Source organism: Mastigoproctus giganteus, chromosome 2 (assembly GCF_048544385.1).
Source record: "Mastigoproctus giganteus isolate SK-2022 chromosome 2, ASM4854438v1, whole genome shotgun sequence".
In the NCBI taxonomy this organism is placed as follows: domain Eukaryota; kingdom Metazoa; phylum Arthropoda; class Arachnida; order Uropygi; family Thelyphonidae; genus Mastigoproctus; species Mastigoproctus giganteus.
Window position 1 is genome coordinate 220,393,566 of NC_143576.1, and position 12,767 is coordinate 220,406,332.

General features: G+C 32.0%; 1 protein-coding gene across 1 annotated transcript in view; it reads left to right on the forward strand.

The window, feature by feature from the left end:
* Window positions 1-12,767, forward strand: part of Cont (Contactin) — a 268,473-nt gene that overhangs the window by 40,833 nt on the left and 214,873 nt on the right. Inside the window, exon 2 of the mRNA XM_090390177.1 lies at window positions 8,162-8,299. Within this exon, the coding sequence (XP_090246303.1) occupies window positions 8,162-8,299 (138 nt within the window). The remainder of the gene's footprint in view (window positions 1-8,161; window positions 8,300-12,767) is intronic.

The window sequence follows — 12,767 nt, forward strand, 5'->3', positions numbered from 1 at the left end:
TATTCTTCGTAATATGTTTTAGTTTTTATTAAAAATAAATTGAAATTTCTTTTTAAAAGTGCTGTCAAGTTGCGTACAACAGTTTTTCAAATGTAAACATTTAATTCACTCGATAAGCTGTCATAATTTAGGTAAGTTGTACTCAGTTTTATTTGGTGTTTAGATCCAGCCTTGGAAATTTGCAAAATTATTTATTTTACCATTATATCCCATCGTTTATAGAATTGATTTGAGAGATGTGTTACTCTTAAAATTGTTTTGTTGAAATATTATGCCGCGATAGCTCACGTGGATGTCATGGGTGGTAGGCAAAATTAATTTATATAGACGTTATTATTTCTTTATACGTATTCACAATTTCAAAGAGCAATAAATCGGAATGTTATTAGCATTGTAAACGTAAAACAGCGAAATACTATCACAATCAAAATTAAATCTTCAAAGTTTTGGATATACACTAACAACGAGATGAAAGATCCTGAACAATTTTTATGCTTAAAAAGTGTCTAGGTCTCAGTGGCAATTACTTGCTTGTTCTTACGCATGTCCTCCAGCGTCAATTCCTGTTTTATATCTCCTCCTTACTCCCTTCTATTTCGCCTGTTTTTTTTTTTTTTTTTTTACAAGAGGTATTAGAACCTATAGTACTTACTACCGTGCATGGTGGTTGAAAAGATGAAAGAAGATATTTGTTGATATTAGACTTAGAAACCCTTAGAGGCTCAATCCAGAATAGGGTACACCTTGTCACTGTGTTGCTGGCATGGGCAAATTTGGGAAGTGTGGGTTTTTTAATAGACTTTCATTTTTGGCTAGTGAAAAAAGGTTATGTTAGTTTACGTCAGTAATTCGGGACGGATTCAAGCAAAAGAAGCCACTTCCTCCCGAGGTGTACCCATAATCTGGAGTATAATCGACTTAGACTTTAGGAAAGATTGGGAAAACGTTCGATAAGGAGATGGGAGAAATTTCCCTACATAAGCAAATGTAGGGAAATTTCTCCCATCTCCCCATCAAATTGCCATGCAGAAGGAAAAAGAAAAACAAAACAAAAATCGGAAAGAGGAGGGAGTAAAGAGGAGACAAAACAAGAATTGACACTGGAGGACATGTGTAATAACAAGCAAGTAAGGTTATTCATCAGATTATGGGTACACCTCCAGAGGAAGTGGCTTCTTTTGCTTGTATCCATCCCAAATTGCTCGCGTAAAACTAATCTAACCTTTTTTCAGGAGCCAAAAATGAAAGTCTATTAAAAAAACCCACACTTCTCTTGCTTGAATCCATCCCAAATTTGGCCATGCCCGCAATGCAGTGACAAGGTGTGCCCATAATCTGGAGTTCAGCCTCTAAGGGTTTCTAAGTCTAATACAGGGGTTCTTAACCTGGTGCTCGTGAGTGGCATTGTGCTCTTTAAAAAATAAATTTTGCTCGCGGCCGATCCTAAAATGGGTGCTCGTGAACACCTTCGCTTAAGCTAAAAAAATTATATATAAATTTTTGTATTTAAAAAAAAAGTGCTTTCTATTTCTCAACTTTCTAGATATTCTACAAAAATTCATGCCAATCTTTGCTATAAAATCCTTTCTTTTACCCGATGCTTCAAATCCTACGAAATAGTGTAGGATTGTATAATAACGTCATAGAATTTGGTATTCTACAGTAAACACAGAACTCGACTTCAACAGAAAACATGTAAGCGACCACCAGATAGATTTACCTTCATCCTGTCCAGAACCTCTGTAAATGTGTTTATTAATTAAGCCTACACAATAGGCTCATAATAATAAAAAAATGTAATTTTCTGTAAAAGATATTCTTCAAACATCTTGGAAAGAAAAACAAAAACGGCTTTATATGGTTTTGCCTCCACTGCATTCATGATATATGATGCTAACTTGAGAGTTAAAATGCACTGTTATTGATGTTTCTCTTGGAAATGTTCAGTTTAGTAAGAAAAGTTTTTACAAAATACTTTGTTGAGAGTACGATCGTTGTTGCCATAGTGTCGCTACAGACCGAGGATACTGCCTCATGCAATTCTCAGTTTCTGGTTTTAACAGGTTTGGACAGGTCTCTGCCGGGTTATGCTCAGTTGCACTGCTTCAATAGGTACCATATATCTATAGTGCTGACATTAAATGTGATGAAAGTGTTATAATTTTTTGATTTTTTGTGCAAATGTATTTTCTTTTAACAGATTTAACTAAAGTTACTAAATCCTTTCAAAATGGATGTTTTTAAAAAGAAACCGAAATGTAGATGATGAGGGAAAAAAATGATGCATTAATATTACCTTCGCAGTTGTCTGATTTAGACCTACATGTTTAAAATGCAAAGAAACAAAAAAATAAAAAGTATGTATTTAAGTCCTCTTGGGAATATGATTATTTGGTAATAGATAATATAGTAGTGGAACTGGTGTAATTTTATTATGTTTGGCTGGCAGTCGGAAGTCGAATTGTGAAAAACATTACCAAACATTCCATAGGAATTTTCATGTAAAAAGGAAACTTGAAAGACAGAAAAATATTTTAAATTTAGGTCAAGCTAATAGTAGTAAAGTGTTAGTAAATGAAGTTTCATTTATTTTATCAAATATAATTGCAAAGAATTCATTGCCTTACACTAGTGGCGAAATAATAAAAAAATGTGTAGGGTCATTAGAAGTGCTTGCTAGCATCTTACCAGAAAAACAGAGAGCTACCTTGATTACCTCTGCCAAAAATATTCCTTTGAGTAATGATACAGTTTCAAATTGAGTTCATAAAATGGCAGATGTAATATTTAATGAATTATTAGATAGAATTGAAAGTTGTGTGTATTTTTTCACTGGCACTTGCACTTGATGAGTCAACTGATGTTTCGGGCATATCACAACTAATGTGCTTTGTTGATTTGATTCAACATGATGGCAGCTGTGAAGAAGATTTTTTGGCTATTTTGCTACTTACTGGTTATACAACTGGAAAAGATGTATATGATGCACTTATGAAATTCCTCACAGTGCACAAATTGATCTCAGTAAACTTGTATCAATTGTTACCGATGGTGCTCCTTCCATGATAGGTAAAAACAAAGGCCTTATTGCTTATCTTAATAGAGATGAAAGGATACCTAATTTTGTGCATTATCACTGATTCATATTGAGGCCTTGTGTTCACGAATGAAAGATCAAAAAGAAATTATAGGATGCCTTGAAGTCATTGTTAAAGTCATTAATCATTTTATTGCTAAATCCCTAAATAAGCAACTTCTAAAAATATTTTTGGAAGATCTGCAAGCACCACATTCTGATCTTATTACCCATACAGAGGTTTGTTGGCTCAGTCGTGGAAATGTGCTCTCCAGAATTTGGGAGGTTTTTAAAGAAGTAAAAGCTATTTCTAATTGAAAGCAATAAAGAAAACCTTTTTAATGAAATTTTTACTGAAGATTTCAAGATTATACTTTCATTCATGGTTGACATCTTCAGCCATTTAAATTGAGTTATATTTGAGGCTACAGGGAAAAGATAAATTTGTGGTAGTTTTATATGAGGAGATTATTGCATTTGAGAAAAAAACTTCAAGTGTTTCAGAATCAAGTTTTAAAAGGAAATTTGCTTCATTTTCCTACTCTTAAAACATGTCTGGAGGAAACTGCTGGGGAGTGCCCAATGTTTGTAATGAATGTAATCAAAGACCTTAATGACCAATTCCAAGAAAGATTTGAATACTTGAAAGAGCACCTCCCAAAATTTGAATTAATGATAAATTACAGAAATTTTGAAATCATTAATTTGGAACAAATTTTCACTCAAAATGAAGTAGCAGCAGCTGCTGAGTTATAACTTGTTGATATGCAGTCGTCTTTAGCTCTGAAATGTCTTTTCCAACACGAAACTATTTTAAAATTCTGGGATTCTTCTGACTGCAAAAGTTTCCTTTACTTGTGAAATACACGTGTGAAAGTGCCTTTTTCATTAATGAACAATATCAAAAACAAAATAAGGACAAGATTGTTGACATCCCATTTGAAAGAAAATTTGAAATTATCTCTTCATAATGGAGAAATTAATTTCAAAGGTTTGGCATCATCTCTTCAAGTCAAGGTTCACACTGATAAGGTAATAAACATTTATTAGTGCCCAAAAATTTTAATTAATATAATTCTTATTATGCATAATATGGCAAAAAAATTAATTAAAAATGCATTTTTAATCTTTAAGCAAGAAAATTTATATTTTAATATATGGTGCTCACATTGTAAGCTGCAAAATCTTGCTCGCTTAAAGCAAAAGGTTAAGAACACCTTGTCTGATATCAACAAATATCTTCTTTCATTTTCTCAACCTCCAACCCATGCACAGTACTAAGTACTATAAGTTCTAATACCTCTCATGTTTGGGGTTGTCATAAAGAGAAATTCATCAATCTGCATCCCTACTATATCTTGGAATATGTGATTAATGGATTCCATTATTGATATTTTGGTTCATTTGTGGGCAGTTCTAGAGAATTACATATAAACTGGAGCAACAGCTCTTGAAATTTCAGACTTTCAGTCATGCTTGCCATAAAAGTTTTCTGAGTATGCTCTCTTTTTATGGTTTGCTTTTCCTTTTGCAGTCGGATAGCCAACTTCATGAACCTTACCTTTAAGCCAAAATTTTTTTCTAAAACAACCTTATTATTATTATTTTTGGCTGATGCTGCATAAGCTTGCTTTCTTGCATCGTATGCCTCTACTAATGTTAATGCTATTTCAATATTGCTACTTTCATACTTAATTTGCACAGTTTCTCCTTGCCATATTGGGTCTTTTGTCTGTAAATATTGTTGTAGTACCTGTTCATTTCATCTGCAGGGTGGTCTAAGCCTTTCCCACACCCATTATACAAGGGATTCTGTTTGATTCATTCTTTTTTTCGTTATATTCATGTATGTCCTTGTTTCTGACTTTTTTTTTTTTGTGTTATGTAGAAATCTCTCTATACCATACACTATTGGGTCAGAAGAAAGGGTCAACTTTGCAGAAATCTGTGTAGCCAGTTTCAATAATTTGGAAGAGTGAAAGTAACTGTAGCCATTTGTTTACTCAATTTTTTTTTTATTGATGATCATTGTACATGTGTTTCAGTCACTTAAATTTTAATTCCTAGAAAAATTTCAACCAGTATTATAAGGGACTGCATACACAACAAGGCAATAAAATACAAGGGAACCAACAAATGATAACGCAACGAGCAAATGCCGACAACGAACAAATGACAAGGCAACGAGCAAACATTGACAACGAATGAACAACAAGGCAACGAACAAGCATTGTATGTAACGTCTTAAAACAATCAATCATTTCTCCTTACTGTTGAGTGAAAGTGGTATGTGATGTCACAGGAAAATTGTCACCATCCCTCAGTCAAAAACTGTACACTGCTGTCGCCAAAGCAGTTATTGAAAGTAACGCCAAGCATCACATAGCATTTTTATCAATATTAAGAATATTGAATGTATGGAGTGTTCACAAACCTCCTTTACAAAACTAAAACATTATTGCATGAATAGGATATGTGACAAATCTGAAACCACTTCCAAGTGATAGAGGGCATATTCAAGTTTTTATTCACTAATCAGAAAATGTAGCTGCTGCAGTAGATGACAGAGTAATTGCAAAAGTGTAACCATGGAGAAATTTTCCAACAAAATTCCACTTTCTTGGTTTTATCATCAATTTTGCAGCCTCTGTATGCACTAATTTTTTTGGTTTCATCCTCATTTGGCTATAGCACCGTTGACTTTGATATGTTAAGTTCAAGCATGTCATGTAAATTTTTCCTGAACTTTGTGTAAAACTTCCTCGAACCAGTTCATTGTGCTCTCACTGACTATTTCTTTGTCCACCGTATCTGCCAAGATGACTGCACAAACCAGTGTTATATATGAATTTTTTTTATATAATTGCAGGATTGTAGGTCTACTGAGTGGCTTCTTTTCAAACCCTGTTCAAAATTTACAACACAGTGGCAGCCTGCATCTTGTTAGACCAAAGTATGCACTGTGCCTTCTTGGGGTTGGTCAATTCAGCGTGATTACATTTTATGATTATGTTGCCATCTACTGTAGAGTGCACTTATCCAGTCAGTGAATAAAAACTTATCTCTCACCTGGAAGTGGTTTCAATTTTTATTTTTATCATGTACTCTATTTGCACAATAATATTTTAGTTTTGTGAAGGTTTCTAGGTGCTCTGTATTTGTGGACGTGAAAAATCCCTACTGGTGAAAATAATCTGTGCAGTCTGTTGGTAGAGAATTTTTTTTTTTTTTTTTTTTTTTGTATTAACATGTTGCAAACTAAAACCCTGTGTACAGACTTTCTATAGTACTTTTTTTTTCTTTAAATTCTGGAAAGAGCATTTCTCACTTTGGTGATTTTATTGCCTTGCTAAGTGATGTGCGACAGTGGAACTGCATTGGACACCCCAAATAAGTTTATAAACATTTCAGCCATAGCCATTTGCTCTATGAATAATCTGTTGCCATCACAATCTACTTAGTATTACCGAAATGACCTTGATCTTCACTTACCTTTATTGAAAAAATCTATTAACCAACGAAAGTGTGTGTGTGCGTGTGCGCGTGCACACGTTTGTGTCAATTACCCTTGAAAATACCAAACAGACATATTAAAGTGTTCACGCCCATATTAGACCTCTCTTTTGGAGAGGTCTAATATGCAGAGATGTAGTTTCTAATACTTCTGGCTGGACCCAAGCCAGAGTGTCCATTAATGGTAGTTCCTCTATTCTACCTACAGATCAATTTGTAGCTATTGTAGGCTTCAGTACTTCTCATCACTGTGTAACTTTCCAATGCTATTTTTTCTGCAGTATTAAACTGGCTAGCTCATTATTCAGCCATCTCAGCACCTTGCTCATGATATAATTTCTTTATGGTAATTGTCTGTTACTATTGTTTGAAAACAGAAGTAATAGAAGACTTTAAGATTACCTTCTTATACCTTTGATGTTTGGGGATGGGTTTTCATCAAAAAAAAAGTTAATGGTTAAATTTAAATAAATCTCTACGGATATTTGAATGGTATAAAATGAGATTAATAAGAATAAGCAGACACATACCCTAATAAAATTTTTATTCATGCTATATAAGATAAGAGCATGTTTATTATTGTTATTACTATTAAAAACTCCAGAATTGGACACATGTTTATATGACTTTTTTTTCTTATTTTGGACTCATACTTTGTACACACACAATTTAGAAATAATTTACACATATAATGAACAGAAATAGTATATGGTTTTCCCAGTAGAGCTTTGTATTGATGTTTCATTAATAAGAATAATTACACGAACTTTAGTAATTACAAAGTAATTCTTTATTGGATTGTTGAAATTATTCTAATTTGTTTCCTTATTCTAATTTTCTTAAAAGAATGTCATTACTTAAAGGCATTTAGAGAATAAATTTAAAGTATTAAATAATTAGTCTTCAATAATTAAAAAAAAGAATAATTAAAAATATTTTAAAACATATCATACTATCATATTTTTAAACACACATTAAAAACTATATCTTATTCAGCAATTCACTTTTTCCTAAATTTTATATAGACATTATACAACCTTAGATCTGCTGATGACTTTTGTGATGCAGAACTATTAGCTAAATTAACATAATTCATATTTGATGTATGCATGCTTAATTTATGTTAACTCTACTAGCACTGTTTAGCTTTATTTATTACAGTGACCAATACAGTACACGAAACATCCAAATCAACATGTGTGCAGCATATGTAAGATCTAACCATAAATTAATTAGACTAATTTTATTGTGTGGCTCCTGGGAAATTAAGTTTGCTACTTATGAAAACAACATTATCGTGCATCAAGTATACACACAAGAATTGGATTATTTTAGATACAAAATGGAAACTTTTTATATATTATAATAATGAATGGTGATTAAACGAAGTTGTTAGGAATAAACTTATAACTGTGGCAGGAGATTTGTCTTTAAAAGTTTAAAGAAGGTAAGAAAGATGTCACATTCTAGTGATGTTCAAAATAGTAAACATTCACCATTGAGATAGGTTGCTAATTTGTTACTTAATTCTGGAGTATATAATTTTTCTAGAAAACACTTGCTCATTTTTAGACCACTTTAATATTAGGAAATTTTCTGCTAAGGTGGTAACAGTCGAGAACAGAAATATTGAAGAATTGCAAGTTTTTCAGCTCTTTCAAGAAGATAGTAATCCTTTGTTGGACATTATACCTATTGATGAAACACAGTGTTAGTATGATCTAGAAATAAAACATCAGAGTCTTAATGGGAAAACCAGTCTTCCAACCATGTCAAAATCAAAAGTAAAAATGTTGATTTGTTTCTTTGAACACTTTTTTTAATCAATGAAAATCCCAAACATGAAAGATATTAGAACATATAGTACTTAATACCAAGTATGGGTTGTAGGTTGAGAAGACAGAAGGTACATGTAGGCATTAAACTTGGATTTCTGTAGCTTGTAATTTTTAGGAAATACATATAAAGGAAGGTTCTTTCAGAAAACAGGAAGGATAAATGAGGAGGAAAAGTTGGTTCTGTGAGTTTGGAGCTGGACCAAATTTGATGCATGTGTTCATAATACATATGGAAAAGACATGCAGCAAAAACTGAATGTATATGAGACAGTGTGGAAAGACTTTATACGAGATGGGGCATTAATTAATCTGCCTGCCCTCTTTAGAATGAATCTAGAAACTTGAGAGAGAGAGGGTGTTGGGGCATCACCCCCCCAGATGTGGAAACATATTTCATGGTGGAGTAGATTTGTACAGAATGAGCAGTTGTTTAGAAGAAAAGTAACACTCAGAGAAAAAAAAAGAAAACCCAGTTTTTTTGAATGGGGAAGCAATATTTGTGATGTACTTCTGCCATGAAAGATTAGAAATCAGAGTAATTCCTGGTAGAGATATGTGATCTTGTCTAGAAATGAGTGTCACTGAAGACGAGCAAAGGAGCAGTAGACTCTTTTGGAAGAAATAAGACAGGACTGAGTTTTAGAAGGATTTAAGTTAGCTAAGGTTTCTTTGCCCAACTGAAGATTATCTGAAAATTACCTTATTCTTAAGAGAGTTAAATTAGAATAAGTCGAGTTTCAAAGAAAGGAAGCCAAAGAGTTCAGAGTGATTAGAAGAATGATAAAGAGCAACAGATGAATTTGACAGAATGGAGTAAAGATATTTTAAGCCCAGGAGATCAAAAACAGGAGTTTCCAAATTAAGAAGTCTCTGACAAATCAGAGCAGACATTTGTGTGCAAGTTCTGTCACTTTGAAGCAGAAGGAATCACAAAGTAAATAATTAGATAAATTGAGATGAGCAGTGTTTAAAGCAACTGATAATTGAAATTCTGCAGGTGAGAGATTCTGCAATTGAGATACTGGTAGGTGAAAAACACTTGTTGACACTTGCATTTCAGAAATCTGATGTTATTGATTGAACCATGTCAATATAAGATTTATCCATTCATATATCAGGAGGCAAGGGCAAACTATATAAACTGACCAACCATCTGTCCTTAGCAGCCGTAGGATTACATAAAGTCACAGTAAAACTGATGTTAGAAGTAATCCTACAGCCAGAAAATGAAGTAGGATTACCTAAAAGATTCCATAGGATTCTTTTTGGCTGAATCCTACAGTCAAAAAGAATCTTACTTCTACTTTTTCTGGTTCGTGAATAAAGCTCTGGATGCCATGTTGTGAATGGCGGCAGTCACTTTTGATACTTTATAAGAATTTGTCTGTTTTTATGGACTTTATTTTTTTATATTCAGCAGGTAAATAGTTAGACTCCAGAATTTAGAACTTATGGATTCCTTTTCTTATATCGTTGCCTTGCACTTCTTAGTATGCACTTTCAAAAATCTAATTCTTTTCCATTGCCTCTGGAACATTTATGGTATCACAAGTTTGTGTCTCAACTTCTTTACTTGAGGGGCATGGTAATTTAAAATGAGTAACCATTGGGCATACAAAAGTTAAGCATTGAGCACTGAACAATTAAATTGCATATGAATAATCCAATACTACAAAGTTTTTTTTATTTATATATATATATATATATATATATATATATATATATATATATAAACATTTTTGACCATTGAAGGGATGCTGTAATGAATTGAAGGAATGCTCTACAACTTAATACTGAGATGCTTTACTAAGTTATGTAAGTTATTTGAGATGCTGTTCTAAGTTATGTGTACATTTTCTGTTATAAATAATGAAATTATATATTATATATCATATAACAAACAGATATAAGCAAAACCAAATTCATATGTTCTGTGCCCTTCACAAGGTTCCCATTGTAGTGAGTGCAGGTGAGCCAGAATTTTCCTAATCATCCTGCTGAGGCTGTCAATAGAGGTGTTACCTGAACCTCCAGCAGTGGTACTGAGATGCTTTTCCCTTCTGTGAATAAGCTTCAAGTTTGAGTTTCCATTGCTCTACAACATGGCAAAATTTCAAGGTCTTCTAGTTCACACAACTTGAAAGTGCAGTAAAATAGAAATCTAATGTCTTTTATTTCATAGTACAGTGCTCTTTCATAACATTCTAGCAGCATTGGCAATATATGTATTTCTTTTGAGAGTAATGAACAATTAGATTTAGCACAGGCCTTACTTCTGTATAGTTCATTAAATGAAGATTTTACTGTACATCTTTTAGCATACACACCCCCAGGGTCCTGAGCTAGATATCATCTTCTGGTGATTTCCTTCTCTCTCTCTCTCTCTCTCTCTCTCTCTCTCTCTCAGAATTTTTTTTTTTTTTTCGCCTGGTGCAGCAAAAGCCTCAGGCTTCCTTGTACTATATGGCTGATAATGATAAATGAATGATAAAATGATATTTTCAAAATATTCAAGTTTAACCAGGAAAGTTATGGATAAAAAAAATGCTATTGAATTTTTTTAATATTTGATCTGTTGTTATATCAACCCTAATGTATGTAATTAAAAATGGAAAGTATAAATTTCACACATTTTCTGTTCATTTCATTTTAGTTATTGCCTAGTTTAACCAAATTAATATTTAAATTTCAGATCATGTGCAGATTGTATATTCTGCTAGTGTTTGCAGTTTCATCCCTTATTTCATCAGGTATGTCGTTTTTTTTTTTTTTTTTCATTTAATGTATATACTTTGAATAAATATTAAGTTATTGCAAGAATTGCTGTTATCCAATTAATAATAAATTGAAAATTAACTATTAATGTTCAGTTTATTATTACTATTCAATAGTATTTCTTGTTCCAAAAAGAAACGTTTTATATTCGTTTTGTTCAGTCCTTTTGACATATTGATGTTAATGACATATTGAGCCTACACATATATGGTGTACACTTTGTTAATATGGTACTTATGAAGGCATTAACAAACAAATATAAAGCCAGGCAGTTATTTCCAGACGAGCAACTCCATATTTCATATACACTGGAATTGAAACCAATACTTCTATTCATAAATTGTTCCCCCCCCCCCCTTTTTTTTTCCCCACAAAACAGTGAACTTTGGACATATACAGTACATTACAAATATGGAAACCTTGGAGATTATAGGTGAAGATTAGGATTTTTATGCTGTTGGAATGATATGATGAATAGTCTGTTATTCTGTAACATAATGTAATTTTGTTTTTACTGTAATAGTCATGCTGTACCACATAAATAAAAATAATATACATTACTCTTTCATTATTTATTTTTATTAAAAATAAAGAAATAGAGGGACAGAGAATCGGTCAATGATCCTTGCAAATAAAGCAGCTACAAAATGAGGTCTAAAAATTAATGCTGGTTTTTTTTTTTTCCTATATATTTTGTTTGCCATTTATTATTTCTAGTAGTGGAATTCACCTTTATACTTTTAACCTTACAGAGAAATGGCAAGGTCTGGTGAAGTAGATAGAAATAAGTTGGTATACAAGGTAAACTAACAAACTAAAGCAGTTAAAACAATAGTCAATTAAAGTGCAGTAATATAAAAAAGAAGTACAATAGGATCAGTATTTAAAAACTTTTGTTAGATTAGATCTTTATTAAGTTGATTGTATTGGACAAAAATTCCAATCCCAGCTGATTAGCTAATCTCGCTACTCTGTTGAAAAATTGATGAAATAAATAATTGCATTTAACCTTTGTAAATTAAATAATAAATTATATTAATAATTAAATGATAAATTGAATTGTATTTAATTCTTTCATGGCAGTTAAAATTGATTGATTGCAATTAAAGCTCTGTTGTCAATTTGAGAAGCATTTATGATTTTCAAAAATACATACAAATTTATGCTCTTCCAGAATCTTTAAACCAAATTTTTGGCATCTATTTTAATAAGTTATTTGAGTAAAGTGTGAATTGAATTTATAGCAAAGGTAATGGTAAAATTGTGTAGATTTTGTTTAATAAGGGATGTATCATGAAGTTTATAAGGATTCCTGAGCAGCGAATTATAATTTAAATGTAATTGGTATTTTCATTTTATAAACATTAATTAAAAATTCAGGATTGAAATTCCAGCAAATTCTTTTGTTTAAGCTAATCTGTTTTCTGGCCTGTGTGAAAATTCAGCTAATATGTTCTGTATAGCTACCTTTATAGTAAAAATAACACCTGAATCATGAATTTCTTTGTTTCTAGGAATGAAAGTGTAACCAAGGTTATAATTAAATTTAACCATATTGTGTTTGT